General features: G+C 42.3%; 1 protein-coding gene across 1 annotated transcript in view; it reads right to left on the bottom strand.

The window, feature by feature from the left end:
• PPT1 (palmitoyl-protein thioesterase 1) overlaps positions 1 to 10924 on the bottom strand; it is a 24355-nt gene extending 13431 nt beyond the window's left edge. The window contains exons 1-5 of the mRNA XM_029947538.1: positions 10790 to 10924; positions 6047 to 6156; positions 5697 to 5824; positions 5333 to 5403; positions 3514 to 3616 (exon numbers count right to left, since the gene is read on the bottom strand). Of these exons, the coding sequence (XP_029803398.1) occupies positions 3514 to 3616; positions 5333 to 5403; positions 5697 to 5824; positions 6047 to 6156; positions 10790 to 10913 (536 nt within the window). The 5' untranslated portion in view covers positions 10914 to 10924. The remainder of the gene's footprint in view (positions 1 to 3513; positions 3617 to 5332; positions 5404 to 5696; positions 5825 to 6046; positions 6157 to 10789) is intronic.
• Positions 10925 to 18927: the final 8003 nt, after the last annotated feature.

Below are 18927 nucleotides of genomic sequence, written 5' to 3'. Positions count from 1 at the left end.
GGTCATGATCTCACAGTCTGAGTTTGAGCCCCGCATCAGGCTCTGTGCTGATGCCATAGAGCCTGCTTGGGATTCTGTCTCTCCTCTCTGCCCCTCCCCTGCTTGTGCTCACTCTCTAAATAAATAAATAAATAAACAAACTTTAAATTAAAAAAAAAAAGGATACAAAGGTACTGGGGCACCTGGGTGGCTCAGCTGGTTAAGCATATTGACTTCGGCTCAGGTCATGATCTCACAGATTGTGAGTTTGAGCTCTGTCCTGACAGCTCAGAGCCTGCTTAGTACACTCTTTCTCTCTCTGTCCCTCCCCACCCCCCTCAAAAATAAATAAATAAATAAATAGATAGATAGATAGATAGATAGACAGACAGATAAGAACTCAAAGTACCGCACCACTGCCTTCTAGCCAGCAGTGCCAGGAGGGGTGGTCAGCAGGACGGATTCTGTGGGTGGCCTCCCTGGGGTCTGCTCTTTATCCTGATGCTCTGAAATTTCACAGGAGTGTACTTCAGTGTGAATCCTTTTTCACTCCTTGCCCTAACCAGTTAGTGAGCCCTTTCTATCTGGAAAGTCACGTCCTTTCGACCTGAGAAATGTTCTTGTATTGCTTCTTTGATAATCCCAATCCACCCTTTTCTTCTGGGCGATTTTCAGAACTCCTATCAGCCAGATACTGGACTTCCTAAATAGCCAAATTTCTTTAATTTTGTCAGTTATTTTTAACCTCTTTGAGTTTTTGTTCTAATTTCTAGGAGATGTCCTCAAGCTTATATTCCCATATCGCTCATACATTTTTGTGGTGGTGGTTGTCTTGTTTTTAATTTCCAGGAGCTCTCTTTTCTGATTGGTGGTTTTATTCACATTCTTTTCTGGCACCGTGGATTATAATTCTTTATATCCAAAGATAATAATTATAGGCTTTTTTTTTTTAAGGTTTTCTTTGGCTCCTTGAACTGCCATCGTTTCAGTCTAAGTTGCTTTTTATAGTTTCTGTTGGTTTTGGTCTGTCTTTCACATTAGAAGCTTTCCTCAGATGTCTGACTGGGGGTCCCGGCTCACGGTTTATACCGAAAGGAGACACCACAAAGCTGGCTGGAGGCTCCTGTGTGACAACAGAGCTTACCTCCTGGTGGCTTCACCTCAGGGGACTCAAGAGGAATCCTGATGTCCTGGGGATTCCAAAACATCAACCTGCAGATCTTCTCTCTGGGGCCAGTCGGATTTTCCAGAGACAAGTCTGCCAAAAATCAGCCTAGCAGGTAAGAAGCCTAGTGGCTGCCATTCTGGGAGCCGAGTGGGAGGGACGGGGGAAGGCATGGGTTTTCCATGTGCTGCCTCACCACATCCTGCGCCTGTTGTCTGAGTCTGGTACTTCTCTAGTTAAATTGCTCCAGGGAATAAATTTTGCTTTTTTTGTCACAATGGGGGAGGAGCAATCAGTTGGATGTGCACTTACAGGAACCGGCAGTTTGATCATTCCTTATATAGAAAAATTTTTTCCCAACAAAAAGTCCTGTTTTTAGCCCCCGGCACTTATCTCTATCTTCCAAAGGATCGTATGCACCTAAGTCCTGACCCTTTCTGGAGCTAAAAAAAAAGTCAATCTGCTCCCTTTTTGTCAGTGCATCCTTCTATAGACATAGAAGGTGCCAGAACAATTATCACTCACTCATCTGCTTTCTGTCTTTTAAAAACGTGTTGACATCTTTTACTGTCTCTTCTCTCCTGTTCTCTCTGCCCTTATGGGCTTATTACTTTTTGTTCTTTTGCTACCGGTTGATTATTATTCCAGCGTAAGGAGGAGGTGAAGACAAACACATCGATCCACCACTTTTAATCAGTTACGTGACTGTCGCTGCGCCCACGACTGCTTATTTATAGTCACTAATAATTCTGACTGCCAAGGGTTGTGTTTGGTTCACGAAACAAACACAAAGAAAGAAATGGATGAATTTTTCTGAGGCATCTGGGCAAGAGTAGGAAGAATAATGACTAAAGAATAAATAACCATGAAGTTCAAAGCAGTCGCATGTACCTTGCGAGAACACGTAGGATATAAACAACCGAGCGGTGACGAGTCAAACCAGGGTTAGTCAGACCTCAGCAGAGGTTTGAGAGGTCTAAAGGGCAAGGGGGTGGAAACACAGAAGTAGCTTAGTTTCAGGGCACCTGGCTGGCTTAGTCGGTAGACCATGTGACTCTTGATCTCGGGGTCATGAGTTTGAGCCCCATGTTGGGGGTATTGAAAAAAAATAAAATATGATCTTTAAAAAAAAAAAAGGATCTTCATTTCCTTCACTGACCATCAGGTGGCACTACTGACCCAACACAGCCCTGTGGCTAAGCATGCAGCCCAAGGGTAGGAAAAGGAAGAGAGAGCTAGCAGTAGGTTGTTTCGGATGTGAACCTTGGAAAATGGCTTCAAGGAAGTGTTGTACTGAAGAACTGGTATTAGACAAGAATGACAGGCCTTGAAAACCTGCAGAAGAGCTACCAGAGCCTTACTAGTCAGTGCCAAACGTGTTACCATTTAGAATACTCCACACCTACTAAATCAAATCAAATCCCCGATCCCAGGAATGGAGCCCCAGGATCCATTTTTATGAATTTCCCAGGTGAATACAATACACTCCAAAAGGAATTCTATGTTTTTTAAATATCCAAACACATCTGAGTAGTTAGAAACACTGGTATAGGAGGCTAACTCCTTGCTGCTGACCACACAAAGAATCTGTCCTCCAAAATACATATGGTAATTCCTTGGGCTTGGTTTTTTTTTTATTATTATTATTTTTTAAATGTTTATTTATTTTTGAGAGAGAGAGACAGCGGGAGCAGGGGAGGGTCAGAGAGAGAGGGAGACACAGAATCTGAAGCAGGCTCCAGGCTCTGAGCTGTCAGGACAGAGCCTGATGCAGGGCTCGAACCCACAAACCGCTAGATCATGACCTGAGCCGAAGCCAGACGCTTAACTGACTAAGCCACCCAGGCACTCCTGGCTTGGTATTTTTAAAAGGCTCTTTGTTAGTTTCTTAAAGCTGGAAATTTATTCTGTTAACTATATTCTTTCTATATTAAAAAGAATACCCTAAAAAGTACCCTAGGTGGCTCAGTTGGTTAAGCACCTGACTCTTGGTTTCAGTTCAGGTCATGATCTCACAGTTCATGAGTTTGAGGCCCATGTTGGGCTCTACACTAATGGTGCAGAGCCTACTTGGGATTTCCCACCCCTCCTGTGCTCATTCCCTCTCTCTCTCAAAATAAATAAAAATAAATAAAAATAAATTTTAAATATAAATATATTAAAAGAATACCCTCCTTTTCTTTTTAAAATTAGTATTAAAGCAGTTTTAGATTTACAATATAACTGAATAGACAGCACAGGAATATTTATGAAAAGCTCCTCATTTGAGTATCACAGGCCACTATTCCTGGAATCCCTGCTAGCATGAAGCCAGCATGATGTTTTCATGCAATGACAGTTCTGTATCTTTTCCATCCAAACATACATACCGCTCTTGAACAGCTTTGTTGTAAGCCCCAGCATTCAGAGTTTTTCTGATCAGGTCACAGATGTGAGAGCTCTCCCCTGGGCACCGAGGCAATCCATACACACCTACAACAGCAGAAGCCAAATGTCCATTCTCTCAAGAGTTGTGGGTTCGAGCCCCACGTCGGGCTCTGTGCTGACAGCTCAGAGCCTGAAGCCTGCTTCAGAGTCTGTCTCCTTCTCTCTCTCTCTCTGCCTCTCCCCCACTGGCGCTCTGTCTCTGTCTCTCAAAAATGGATAAACGTTAAAAAAAAAAAGGATTGTGTACTGAATACCTACTATGTGCAAGGCATTGTGAGGAATAAAACAGACCTGCGCTAGCCTCTGATCTTGTTCATTTATTCTTCAAGAAAACACATATCAAGGGGCGTCAAGGTGGCTCAGCGGGTTAAGTGTCTGACTTCAGCTTAGGTCATCACTGTCTCAGGGTTCGTGGGTTTGAGCGCTGCGTCGGGCTCTCTGCAGTCAGTGCACAGCCCACTTTGGATCCTCTGTTTGCCTCTCTCCTGCCCCTCCCCAGCTTGCTCTCTCTCTCTCAAAAATAAACATCAAAAAAGAAAATAACATAGAGCATGCATAGCATACCCAGCTTCCTCCTGACGCTCCTATATTCTTCTCTGTCTATGGGCCTTGGCACCGGCTCTCCCCGGGAGATGTATTTCCCCTCTCACTGCGTTAGTGGTTGGACTCACTTCATCTCTCAGGTCTGAGCTTCGGGAAGTCACGTCTGACTCCCCTAACTCAGTAAGTGCCCGACCCCATTCCCACCCCTCCCCCAGTTACACCTTCCATCTTCATCATCCTCATCAATAACGTTTTCAGGGGTGCCAGGCACAGCTCTAATCATATGCTGGCAATAATTCATTTAATCCTCATGACCATGCAGAGAAGTTATTATTTATACCACATTACAGATAAGAAGCTTCAAAACAGAGAGGTTAAATACTCTGTCCAAGGTTTAGACACGAGGTGCCAAGAGTCAGGATATGAACATAGGCAGTTTGGCTCTGGAGCCCACACTTTTAACCACACTCCTGTCCCTTAAGTATTATCCTATTTCTTCTTCTTCTTCTTCTTCTTTTTTTAAATGTTTATTTATCTTGAGAGAGGGAGAGCAGGCATACACATGAGTGGGGGAGGGACAGAGAGAGAGAGAGAGAGAGGTAAAAAGAGACCCTGGCTCTATCCCACAAACTGTGAGATAATGACCTAAACCAAGGGTTGGATACTTTGCCAACTGAGCCACCCAGGTGCCCCTATCCTATTTTTTCCTTGATCATAGTTCCCATTATCTGTATTTATTTATTTACTTATTTTCTTGCTTCATTGTGTGTTTCTTCCCTACCCCACAACTAGAATGTTAGTTTACTGAAGATAGGGACCTTGTCTGTCTCATTTATAGATTTTTAATAAATGTCTGTTAACTGAATGAATGATAAAGTTTTTACCAACATGCATCTGAATAACACTTGTGTTTTTAAAAAACAGGGCACATGAGTGGCTCAGTCAGTTAAACATCTGACTCTTGATTTCAGTTCAGGTCATGATCTTATGGTTCATGGGATCAAGCCCCATGTTGGGCTCTGTGCTGACAGCACAGGGCCTGCTTGGGATTCCTTCTCACTCTCTCTGTCCCTCCCCAACTCCTGCACATACAGGTCTCTGTGTGTTCTCTCTCAAAATCAATAAACTTTAATAAATAAAAAAATAATGAATACATAAAACCAAGTGGTCGTGTGGATTAGAACAGAGAGAAAAAGGAGGCAAAGAGGCCAAAGTTACCTTGATGTTGTCCCCCAACGGAGATCAGATTGATCATGGGTGGTGACGGGCATCTCTGAGCCACGGCCCTCCTGCGGGAGAAAAGGATTATCAGATGGAAATGTATCAACAACAACCAACTTCCCAGATAAAGCGACTTCATTCTCTGTGATTTCCCAAAGCCAGGGAGTGTCAGGATTTCCCCCAGATGGCCAAACACAAATCCTTATTCTTTCACGGAAAATAAATTACGTTCCATAAAGCTTTTCACATGGAGACATCTTAGAATAGTAAGAGCTCAAAAGAATCAGGAGTGGATCTATCTGAATAAAAGAAAGAAAAATCAATCCCATGTAAGTGGTATGACTCGCAGAACAGGACTTACAGAAACTGGCCTCCCTGGGAGAATCCCATGGCGTTGTAGCCTTGCTGTAATTTAGGGTCCTTAGCAAGAATCTGACACACTGTTGTTACTTGGGAATTGACATTCAAGAAGAAGCTGTTCTCCACGTCCTAGAAGAGGAGCCACAGAGAAAGGATGGGGATGAGAACCACCACTGGTGTCTTTTCTATGAAGGCAAATCTGTTTAGTTGGGATCCTCCCATAAGCCGCCCAAGAGTTAAAGTATCACTGTAAGATGTGCTGCTAAAAATGCAAGGCGAAGCATTTTCATAGTACATCCTCTGGAATCAGTCAGCAAACCTTCAAAGGAACAGAGCTGTGAAGGGCCTTACCTCCATCAGGGTCTTCCCAATCTCTAAAGACAAGACATAAATTCCAGGTATTTTCTTCTCAACCATTTTTTTAATCGCACCCATGCTTAAGGGATTACAACAGCTGTCTCCTAGACAACAAAGACAACAGCAGATATTCATGAACCAAAACAAGAGTTTAGATAATTTTTCAAAAGTTTTAAGCTTCAGAGGTGCCTGGTGGCTCAGTTGGTTGAGCGTCCGGCTTTGGCTCAGGTCATGATCTCATGGTTTGTGGGTTTGAGCCCCGTGTCGGTCTCTGTGCTGACAGCTAGCTCAGAGCCTGGAGCCTGCTTCAGATTCTGTGTCTCCCTCTCTGACCCTTCCTTGCTTGTGCTGTCTCTGTCTCTCAAAAATAAAACAAATTAAAAAAAAAGTTTTAAGTTTCAAAGGGCATTATCAAGAATGTGAAACATACAGAATGGGAGAAGATATTGGCAAAAGGAAAAAAAAAAATAAAAAGGGAGAAAATATTTGCAAAACTTGTACCTGATAAGGGTTTAATGCCCAGGATATGTAGAAGAACTCTTATAACTCAAGAAGTTAATCTAATTTAAAAATGGAAAAAGGACTTGAACAGACATATTTGCAAAGGAGATATACAAATGACCAACAAGCATATGAAAACACGTCCAACATCACTGGAACTGCAAATCGGGATGCTCGGGTGGCTCGGGTCAGTTGAGCATCTGGCTTTGGCTCAGGTCCGATTTTAGCTTCGGTCTTGGAGCCCTGCATCACCTTCCCGGCTGTCAGCATGGAGCTGGCTTGTGATCCTCTGTCCCCCTCTCCCTCTGCCCCTCCCCCACTCCGTCTCTGTCTCTGTTTCTCAAAAATAAAACAAAGACATAAAAAAAAACTGGAAAGGAGCAAGCAAGGATGTGGAAATAGGAACCTTGTACATTGCTGGTGGAAATACGATACGATGTAGCCACTGTGCAGTTTGGTGGTTCCTCAAAGATTAACCCTGACAATTTCCATATGGTGCAGCAACTTCACTTCCAGATACCTACCTGTGGTAGGTTAGCTAGCCCGAGTAAAATGAAAAATCATTAACCGGCTGTCTCAGCTTCTGTAAATTGCTTTCTGAACGCACCTCCCCGTTCACTGTTCTGACCAACTGCGTGGTAACTGCTGAAACATTGAGGTAAAAGCCTACGGAACTCCCTGTTATCAGAAGGTGTAACTTCCGCCTGCCGGCTAAGTGCAACGCCACCCCTTTTACCTGGCAAAGACAGAGTTAACTGGTGAAAACTCGTCTCCATCTCATGATATCTTAGATGTATAATGATGATGGGTCATTTTAAAGGGACAAGGAGCCTTGAGTGGTGGGTTCCCGCCAAAGATGGCAAATGCCATCACAATAATAATAATACACAAATGTGTATTACAATGTAATTGGCTACCATGGAATGCTATGGATTGTAATTGGTCAACTAAATGATGACATGTTCTGTCCATATAATCTCACTGCCACCTTTGTTTGCTGCCATTCTCTGCTCCTTAACACCAGGGAGATCAGGTTTAGCCCAGCCCTAAATAAAGTATGCGACCATAAAATAAAATCATGCCTCGCTTCTATTTGGCATTGGTGGTCTTTTTGTAAGCACCCCGCAACACACCCAAGAGAGATTAAAACATGTCCATACAGAAACATGTACATCAATGTTTACAGCAGCATATAGCTAAAAGGTGGGAGTGACCCAAATGTCCATCAGTGGATGAGTGGGTAAACAAATTGTGGTATATACATACTGTGGAATATTAGTCAGCCATTGAAAAAAACAAAATATTGACACATGCTACCTACATATGTACATATGCTACAATGTGGATGAACCTAAATTCACATAATTCACATAAATTCATGCTAAATTCACACTAATATACGTGAAAAAAGCTAAACACAAAGGTCACATAATGTTTAACTCCTTTTATATAGGATATATCTAGAACCAGCAAATCCATAAAGACAGAAAGCAGACTGGACGTTTCTAGGAAGTGCTGGGAGCGGGGAAGACTGATTACTTAAGGGATACAATGTTTTCTGGGATGATGAGAAAAATTTGAAACTACAGCGGAGCACTGGTTAAACAATATTATGAATACACTAATTGCCACTGAATTGCGTACTTTAATATGGTTAATTGTATGTTATATGAATTTCACCTCAAAAAAAAGACCATTTTTTTTTTGTTGCTTGGCTCATGTTTTATCAAATAATAACAAACTTCAAAAGCCCGTAATTGGGATACCAAATTCACAACTGAAAAGTAAGCTGAGGTGCATATTACCCTGCCTTGTCATCTGGAACATTTGGGGTTAGTAGACTCAAAAGCACTTAGGAATCAAACTCAAGGACTAGCACTAGGGAAAGAAAAGTAAAGCGCCTCGGGCACAAAATATCAGGAGACACTCATTCGCAGGTTCATGCAGGGGCTGACCCTGAACTTCTGCAAGCAAGAAAGCGAGTGAGTACCTTCTTAACTTTGGCAACGTAGGGGTCTCCTTGCCTCATTCTACTCCCAGCCCTGTTTCTAAGAATCAAAACTAAGAAGAAAACTAGAAGAAAAGTCACTGGCCGCTCAATTGGAGAAGTAGGCTGAGATCATTTTGAGCTTAATCATCCCACTTCTAACTTAAGAGGAAGCTTAAGAATTCCTTTTTAAAGAAGGAAAAGCTAAGGCTTAAAGCACCTTCTATTTCTCTCATAATAACTTCTTTTAACTCTGCTGTAATCTTGGAACCCAGCATAGAACTTTGAGAAAACTGTTTGCTGACTGTAATTCCTCTTGAAGTTTTCTTTTTTTAAAAATTATTTCACTTATTTATTTCCCTATTTTTATTTATTTATTTTTTTAGAGAGAGAGAGAGAAAAAGTGCGAGCGAAAGAGAGGGGCAGAGGGAGAGAAAGAGAGAATCTTAAGCAGCTTCCGTGCCCAGCACAGAGCCCAAGACAGGGCTTGATCTCACGACTGTGAGATCATAACCTGAGCCAAAATCACAAGTCGGATGCTCAACCAACTGAGCCAGCCAGGCGCCTCCGAAACTGTTTTTGTTAAAGTTATTAAGTGATCTTCAAATTGCTAAATAAGCAGTTCTCACCTGACCTGTCGATAAAATTCTATATAGCTGATTACTCCCTCTTGAAACATTTTCCTAGACTGCCTGGCCATTGCAGCCTCTGACTTTTCTCCACCATCACTGTCTCCTAAGCTAGTTCCTCCTCATCTCTGCAACCTCCGAATGTTGGCAGTGCCTCAGGTCCCAATTGTTAGACCTCTTCTCTCTTCCGTGTACACTCACTCCCACGATCCTGCCCGGTCTCGTGGCTGTAAATGCCAGTCATACGCTGAAGGCTCCCAACATAAATCTCCAACTTGTATTTCTGTCCTAGACTCCACACTCCAAATGGCTCTACAACATCTGAATGTCTAACGAGCATCTCAAATCTAGGAAGTCCCGAGGCAGACTACTGATCCTCTCCTTACCCCAGATTTGCTCACCCTACAGGTTTCTCCATTTTGGTAAAATGACAACTTCATCCTTCAACTTGTTCAGCCCTAAACCCATGGAATCATCCTTGATTCCTTTCTTTCTTGCTCATCCCCAATCTAATCCATTAACAAATCCTACTGGTTCCACCTTCAGAAGATGACCAAACTTTGACCACTATCTCCCCCATTACTGTCTTGTTTCACACCACCATCATCTCGTTTAAACTGTTACAGTAGCTTCCTAACTTGTCTCCCTGCAAATGTCTATAACCTCCTACAACCTATTCTTAATACAGCAACTAGAGTGGTGCTTTTACAATGTAAGTCATATTATGTCACTCATGTGCTCAAACCCTTCAAGGACTTTCCAGCTCATTCTAGCCAACTCCCTTTGTAGACCCCAGCATTCCCACCCTCACCCTCCCTCAACCCCCCTATTTTCTTCTCCTTACTCACTCAGTTCCAGCCCCACTGACCTGAACGTTGTTCCTAGAACATGCCAAACATACTTCTGCCTCAGGGCCTTTGCATCTGCTGTTTCTTCTCCCAGCTATCCACCTGGCGTCCTTCCTCATCCACTTCAGATCTTTGCGCATTTGTCACTTTCTGGGTGAATCCTTTCCTGACCCTGCTTATAAAACTGCAAGCCCCCATCTTCCGTTTCTATCCCACTCTCTGCTTTATTCTCCTCCATCGCATTTATCACCATTTTATTTAAAACCTATTCTATGTCTTACTTATTTCTTTATAGTCTGTCTCTCCCCTCCTGGAAAATAAGTTCCGAGAGGGCAAATTGGTCTGTTTAGCTCACTGTCGTATCTTCAGGATCTAGTAGGTGCTTAATAACTCCGTGTTACATGTAAAAACGAGCCATAGGTACCTAACAAATCTCTCTTCAGTGTGTGAATGAACAAAAGGATGGATGCCCTGGTCCTGGAGCCACAGCCGCGGCTGCCTGACCCAGTGCCAGACGCTGCACCTTGCCGCCACCGCCGAGGATCAGGCAAGAACCGTACCAAATACCCTCTGTCCGAGCTCACCAGAAGAGGGCCCCTTTCCCTATCTCCTTTCCAATGCAGAGTAGCCCCCCGGATCCCAAGACGTCGGGCCACCGGGCGCAGCGCGACCCCGGTCCTCGCCCTCCACACGCGCACTTTGCAGATGCGAACCCAGGTTGGGAGAGGGAAGGAGTCTCCAAACCCTTCGGATTCTCCTCTCCCTCACTCACCCATTCCGTGCCAGATCACCAGCGGCAGCGGCGCCGGCGGGTCGAGAGGCCCCCGCGCGGGGGAGGCGCAAGACCCCGGCAGGAGAGCGACGGCCAGAAGCCACAACCAGCTGGGCGACGCCATCTTGACCCGGTCATGTGACCGCGCTCCCCCGGCCCGGACCCGGCGCCTGCGGGAGCCGCCCGCGCGCTCCACCCCGCCCGCCCCCATCAATCAAAATGAATGCCCAGGTTTATTCAACGCTTACTGCACCGCAGACCTTCTGCTAATCGCTTTATTCCTGTTAGCAAATTTCATCTTCATAACGCTGAGTATGCTTCTCCCCATTTTACAGGTCTGGAAACTGAGGCACTGAGAATTGGGGTCAGGTGCAGAGTTCCCCGAGACAGCAACTTGGCAGGTCTAGAGTTGTCACTCTGCCACCGAACTGTACTGCCTTTGGGAGAAAAATGCTTTGTGGAGGGAAGAAAGGAAGGAGGGATTCGGCTCTCTCTTAGAAATGGAAAGTGAGGAATCATTTCTAGCCAGGACTAATCGTGGCAGGGTGTGGTATTTGTCCTGGATCTTGAAGGAAAAGTAGGATTTCAACAGGCAAAGATGAAATCAGGACGACTGGAATGAGCTAAAATATAGACGTGGGAAAGAATGGTTGGGTTTTTTTTAGAAATAGCAGGGCCTCCAGGCTGACAAGAACATGTGTTGGATGTGTAAGCCACTGCCACTCTGGTTTGATCGCAGAGCTGGATGATTGCAGGAGCCTTTCATTCACCATTTCTCCCTTTTCTATCCCCCTCCCTTCAATCCACTTTATGTTCTATTGCCAGATTCATTATCTTAATCCCTGTTTAAAATATTTTTTCAGAAAATCATCGACATAGTTATGAATAGAGAATTTGGTAAGTAAATGAGGGTGTATCGACTATACAATGGAATATTATGAGGCGAGTTTTATAAAGGATACGGTAACTTTATATATAACTACATGAAAAATATCTCAATGTATTGTAAAGGAAAAGCTGGCTGCACACCCACCGGAGCCCTTTTATCTGATGCTGTTGGGCCTGGTGGTTAGCTATTATGTGAAAAAAATCAATCAAAAATGCAGAATCATAAAGCATTACACAGTGCACGGTTTTGTTTATTTGAAGGAAGTTTATGGTATGTTATAAGCCACTCTGTTTTGTTTACACTTAAGACCTTAATAAATGTAAATTGCCTCATCAATATTTTGAGATAGCCTTTTTCTGTGATTACGGGGGTCCCTGGTGAAAGTGTTTCTTAGAGTGATTCGGACTTCTTGCCTTTCAAAAGTCAGCCATAATTTCTTTAAATGTTTCTTTCAAGTGGAGCAATAACTAACGGCACTTGTGAAGCAATCGGACTGCGAAGTTCTCCTAGATGTGTGTAGTTCTTCCAAGCACAGAATTTTCATCTCTACTTAATCCAACAAGTTTTTAGCAATTGCTTTCAACAAGCCTTCCCAAAGCATTCAACTTAGTTTCCATAGGAACATCTTTTGTGACACTCATCCATCATAAGTTTTCAAAAATTTAATTAAATTACAATAGCAAATTTTACTTATCTAAGTAAATGGAATAAACCCGACTGACATTTGGTAGTCAGGTAGCTCGACTGGCAGGAACAGACTACCCAAAACCTCTCACACGTTGCTTCCTGGCCATGTTTACCATGCTGTGGGCATATGTAAGGACATTTTAGAATTGGGAGAAAAAGTTAAATAGGAACCAAGAAAGTAACTATTTCATTTTGCGAAAACCAATATGTATGTTGTGGTGATGGTTGCACCAGTCTGTATTTACTAAAACTCACTGGATCATACACATGAAATGGGGAATTTATAGGATGTAAAGCATACCATAATAAAGCTCTTTTCTAAAAAAAAAAAAAATCTATGTATTCATGTATTTCTCAGTTTTCATGGAATTTTTGATCTCACTGAACAGCTGAAGTGCTGACAAGAAAACAGTTTTCATTCTTCACTTTTTACTTTTTTCTCTTTTAAACGCCTCACGAATTTACTTGTTCTTGCTCAGGGGTGTGCTAATCTTCTCTGGGTTGTGCCAAGTTTAGTATAGGAGCTGCTTTTGATACTTTTTATTTCTACTTTTTGTACTTCTGTTCGGTTTGAATTCGTACAGCAAAGACATATAACTTTAAAAAAAATTTTAATGGTTATGTATTTGGGGGAGAAAAACAGAGTGTGAGCGTGTGGGGGCGGCAGAGAGAGAGAAAAACACAGAATTTATTTATTTACTTTTTAAAATTTATTTATTTATTTTTAAATTACACCCAAGTTAGCATATGGTGCAACAATGATCTTAGGAGTAGATTCCTTATTGCCCCTTACCCATTCCAAGAGAAAAGAGAATTGCTTGATTTCCTTCTCTTTCTCCTCTTCTCTCTGGAAAAGTGAAAATGGCCACTGGGGAGAAGGTGGAGTGAGGAGTGGAGAATCGGCTAGGTCTTTAAGTGGCTGTGAGATTCCAAGGAAGCATAGGAAATTGGGGGAAGTTCCAAACATTGAGGCTCTTTCGTATAGGAATGGGTTACAACAAGCCCTAGTACAGTGAACTCTAAAATAGTCTCTTAAAGCTTGGGAAGACACTGAGGAATGCAGTGTTCTAACAAAGGCTGCATATCACCTCCCCTGAGTTCTGCCTTCCTATCTTTCAGACAAGCTTATAAATCATAGAAAAAGTGCATACGGCACAAAATAACAGCCTTCAAGCTGCAGTTCAGTAGGAAAAACAAATCGGTTTCAGATAAAGTGGGAAGGAATTTGAGAGGCAAGTAGAGAAATGGAAAAAATTCACCCCAAGTGCTTTGAGCTCTAAAATAACCTAACAAAACAATGAGCTCAAGGGCACCTGAGTTGCTCAGTCAGTAAAGCATCTGATTCTTTTTTTTTTTTAATTTTAAAACATTTTTATTTATTATTGAGAGACAGAGAGAGAGCATGAGCATGGGAGGGGCAGAGAGAGGGGGAGACACAGAATCTGAAGCAGGTTCGGGGTGCCTGGGTGGCTCAGTCAGTTAAGCATCTGACTTCGGCTCAGGTCATGATCTTCGTGGGTTCAAGCCCTGCCTCGAGCTCTGTGCTGACAGCTAGCTCAGAACCTGGAGCCTGTCTTCAGATTCTGTGTCTCCCTCTCTCTCTCTGACCTTCCTGCTCACGCTGTCTCTCTCTCTCTCTCTCTCAAAAAAAGAAAAAAAATTAAAAAAAAAAAAAGAATCTGAAGCAGGCTCCAGGCTCTGAGTTGTCACCAGAGTCAGATGTGGGGCTCAAACTCAGAAACTGTGAGATCATGACCTGAGCCAAAATCAGACACTTAACCAACTGAGCCACCCAGGCGCCCCAAACATCTGACTCTTGATTTCAGGTCAGGTCATGATCTCACGGTTCGTGGGTTCCAGCCCCCATGTTGGGCTCCGTGCTGACAGTGCAAGTCTACCTGGGATTCTGTCTTTTCTCCCTGCACCTCCCCCTGGTCTCTCAAAATAAATAAATAAAAAGGTTTTGTTTTGTTTGTTTTTTTAAAAGAAAGGGGCCACTTGGGTGGCTTAGGCAGTTAAAGGTCCAACTTCAGCTCAGGTCATGATCTCATAGTTCATGGGTTCAAGCCCCGCATCAGGCTTTGTGCTGACAGCTCAGAGCCTGGAGCCTGCTTTGAATTCTATGTTTCCCTCTCTCGCTGCCCTTCCCCTGCTCTGTCATTGTCTCTGTCTCTTTCTCTTAAAAAAACTTATTTTTTAGATTTTAAAAAGAAAGAAAATGAACTCAGTAGAGTAAGAACTCAAAACTGAGATAATGAAACAACTGAAAGAGACGAATAGGGAAATTGCACATCTGATAACACAAAGACTAAAACAGTATCATTATAGAGCTAATAAATACATTAAAATAGCAAGGAGTAGAATAGACAAGGCTGGAAATGGAATTATTCATGTGGAAAGGAGACGAAATAATCACAATAAAGGCAAATGAAACCACAAAAAGATTAAAATCATTATCACCCCCCCCCCCCCCCGCCAAGCGTTTTTCCATCAAATAGTTCAAAGTATCCATTGGAAAAGTACCAACAGAGTTCTGACTTCCTCTGGATTGGTTTTAAGAGGAACCATTTAATAAAAGACAAGTAAAGTTCTTTCCATTTAAGTCAATTCCAGGTTGTTATTTGAATAAACAGCCTTTGAGACTTACTAATATTGTAACAGAAAGTGAGAACTTGCAAAGCCTCAATTTCAGTGTGACTCAAATAGTACTGAAAGTTGGTAAGAACATATCCATTCCCCGGAAAAGACAAGGAACAGTGGGAACGGAGAGTAGTATCTGAATGCTCTCAGGTTTCAGTCATGTTTGTTTGTTTGTTTGTTTTTTGCACACAAGAAATGAAACCACTTTATATAAATTAAAATTCATTAAGTTGCTTGCTATTAAAAGCACAGCATACTTATTAATAATCAAGATCTAGATACCTACTGGCTTTTCAGTAAAATGAACCGAGATTTTGACCACATATAGTGAATACTCTCAGACTGAGAAATAATCGATTTCTGTTATCTGAGCCATGAAAAAACCCATGATGCCTTTAGCTGGTGGCAGAAGTGGATAAAGGGAATACCGAGGTTTCTTGGTTGGGGGTGCCTGGGTGTCTCAGTCAGCACAGCATGTGTTGATCTTGGGGTTGTGAGTTTGAGCCCCACGTTGGGTGTAGAGATTACTTAAAAATAAAATTTCAAAAAAATATTTCTTGGTTTATTGACTGTGGGAACTACAAAAACTATTCACAAAAATGAAAAAGTTATGTTAGACATGTCAACTACATTAAAACACTTTTTGAGAAAATGTTTTCTTTTTGCCCGGTGGAAAAGGTCATCCCTCCTTTTTTTTGTAACATTGAGACAACTTTTTTGGACATCTTTCAAAGTTTATTTATTTTTGAGAGAGGCAGAGGAAGGGGAGGAAAAGAGAGGGAGAGAGAGAGAGAGAGAGAGAGAGAGAGAGAGAGAGAGAGAGAATCCTAAACAGACTCCATGCTCTCAGCTCAGAGACCAATGTGGGGCTGATACCATGAACTGTGAGATCATATCCTGAGCCAAAATCAAGAGTCCGAATGCTAAACTGACTGAGCCACCCAGGCACCCCAAGCTTTTGACATTTTTAATCATATATAGACACATACATACACACAATGTTTAAATTCTAAGGACATGAAAAAGAAAATACGGTCTCTCTTCTCATTTCTCACTAAGTCTCACTTCCTAGTGTCAATTCTATTAATATTTTCTGCTTTTAGTTTTCCCTGATATTTATCATGATTTCTCCAATCGGTATAATTATTTATTAGTTTATTGATTTTAAACTGTATCTCTCCCCAGCAAAAGATAAAGAATTTAACAAAATTTCCCTTCTTCACACCTTTCTCCACCTCTAAATTTGTGTTAATTATAAAAATTAATTTGTATACTGATTGTATAAAAACTAAAAACCAATACCTAACACTTACATATTATAATTCTATAAATATTAACTGTAGAACCAAGTAGTATGATTAGACCTTCAGCGATGAAAATATAGTCCTCTGTCAGGACACCTGGGTGGTTCAGTCTGTTAAGTGTTTGACTCTTAATCCCAGCTCAGATCTCCATCTCAGCTTCATGAGTTCAAGCCCTGTGTTGGGCTCCTGCCTACTTAAAAGAAAGAAAGAGAAAAAGAAAGACTGGGTACCTGGGTGGCTCAGTTGGTTAAGTGTTGGACTTCAGCTTAGGTCATGATCTTGCAGTTCGTGGGTTCAAGCCCTCCACTGGGTTCTATTCTGACAGGTCAGAGCCTGGAGCCTGCTTTGAATTCTGTGTCTTCCTCTCTTTCTGCCCCTCCCCCACTTGCGCTCGCTCTCTCTCTCTCTCTCTCACTTTCTCTCTCTCTCTTTCTCAAAAATAAACGTTAAAAAATTTAAAGAAAGAAAGAAAATATATTCCTATGTCATTAATGTAGCAGGATTCTCACACAGAGAGTCGTGACACGGACTTTTTTTCCAGGAAGCAACTTTATTCCTGCCGGCACTGCTCAGTTGGGTTCGCCCCTGAAGAACTGAGCCCTGAACATCATGTGGCATAGTTTTTTATACATTTTCTATTTCTCTGTCTCCCATATATGGTAACACACAAACATGCAGTCTGATTAAGTGGTCTCATGCTACAAGATCATGAGGGATTTAGTCACATACGTGTGCACAGAGCCAGGTTGCCTTGAGGTTTGTTTTTTTTTTCCTCTCTCCTTAGGGAGATGAACCTACTACATTAGAACTTTGTAACTCAAAGTTGCACATAACAGGGCCTTCCACATAACAGGGCCTCAGTGATCTTTTAATTTTTCCCATGCTTTTTTAACTTTATCTGGTCTTATACCTCTATTACTTAAATCCCATATGATCCTCTTTGTTAGAGTCTATTTTAATTTCATTTCACTCTATTTCATTTCATTCACATCTGTGAGTGATTTTTTTCACATAGGGTATGTGATATTAAACATTCTGAGTGGGGCACCTGGGTGGCTCAGTCAGTTGAGCGTCCAACTTCGGCTCAGGTCATAACCTCATGGTTCTCAGGTTCGAGCCCTCTGTCAGGCTCTGTGCTGACAGCTAGCTCAGAGCCTGGAGCCTGGAGCCTGTCTTTGGATTTTGTGTCTCCCTCTCTCTCTGACCCTCCCCTGCTCATGCTTTCTCTCTCTCTCTCAAAAATAAATGAAACATTGAAAAAAAATATAAGCATTCTGAGTTCCCACACGTTTCTTATTTTCTCTCGTATTCAGTTGCCAGTTTGGCTATGTATAGAATTCTGTTTCTGTTGTAGCAGGATCCTCGCACAGAGAGTAGTGACACTGAGGCCTTTCTTTCCAGGAAGCAACTTTATTCATGCCTACACAGGCTCAGTTGGGTTCATACCCGAAAAACTGAGCCCCAAATACTGTGTGGTATCGCCTTTTGTGCATTTTCTACTACTTTGTCTCCCATATATGGGTTAATGTATAGACATAGAGTCTGACTGGGTAGTCTCACGTTACAGGGTTGTGAGGGATGTCACATGCACATATAGCCAGGTTGCCTTGCCTTATCTAGAGGTCTTTTCTTACCACATTCCTTAGGGAGGGGACTCTACCACACTGCACTTGACCAGACTTTAGACAGACTCCTTTGAGCCCTGTTTTTGACCATGCCTCATTCTTGGGCTCTGTCCTCAGCCTGCCTAGTCCAATTTCACCAAGAATCCTGCTAAGTTAGTTTAGCAAGTATTGCATTGACACCTGATCACCATTGATATCTGATTAAGATCCTCATTCCATACCCTTGATATCTAAATCCTTGGCCTAATTTTAGCAAGACTCTTGTTAGACAAACTTATGAAGAATCCCCCTACCCTTGAGGTCGTCTCCTTGTAATAATTTTCCATTCACCAACCCCCTTACTCTACTCCTTGCAAATAAATGCCCAGCCATCTGTGCTGTATTTGGAGTTGAGCTCAGTTTTACTGATGCCTCTTTGCCTTATTGCAATAGTACTGAATAAAGTCTGTCTTTGATGTCTTTAACTAGTGTCTGGCTCTATTTCTACTTCACAGTTCTGGGTTCAAGTAATTTTTCCCTCATAACTTCGAAGACATTCAGTGCAAACGATGACAAGTCTCATTCGAATATAGTGAATTTGTTTTGTTTGTTTGCTTTTTTTCCTTTTTGGGTGCCTCATTGCCTATTCATATTCCTATAGAGTTAGCCTGAGTTTCCTCTGCATGTGTGTTTTTTTCAATAGACCTATCCCTTAACCTTGAATTCTATGTGAACAGGTGGTATGCATCATATTAATAGGCAGGTTTGTTTGTGGGGTGCCTGTAGGCAGGCAGTCCAGTGACCTCTATAACTGACTCCATTAAGAGGGTGGAGTACACTCCATGAATCATCCCTGAATAAAGCTATTGTTCCCACCCACTCTACCTTTTATGCAAATCTGATCTGCTTTTTTCAGGCTAAATATTTTCTCCAGGAGCCTGCTCCAGGCAAATCCTCACTGTCTTCAGAAAGCATCTATGCTGTGATTAGCAGACAAACCCTTAGAAGAAGGCA

The sequence above is a fragment of the Suricata suricatta genome, chromosome 8 (assembly GCF_006229205.1).
Source record: "Suricata suricatta isolate VVHF042 chromosome 8, meerkat_22Aug2017_6uvM2_HiC, whole genome shotgun sequence".
NCBI classification, from domain to species: domain Eukaryota; kingdom Metazoa; phylum Chordata; class Mammalia; order Carnivora; family Herpestidae; genus Suricata; species Suricata suricatta.
This window is presented reverse-complemented; position numbering and strand designations above follow the sequence as displayed.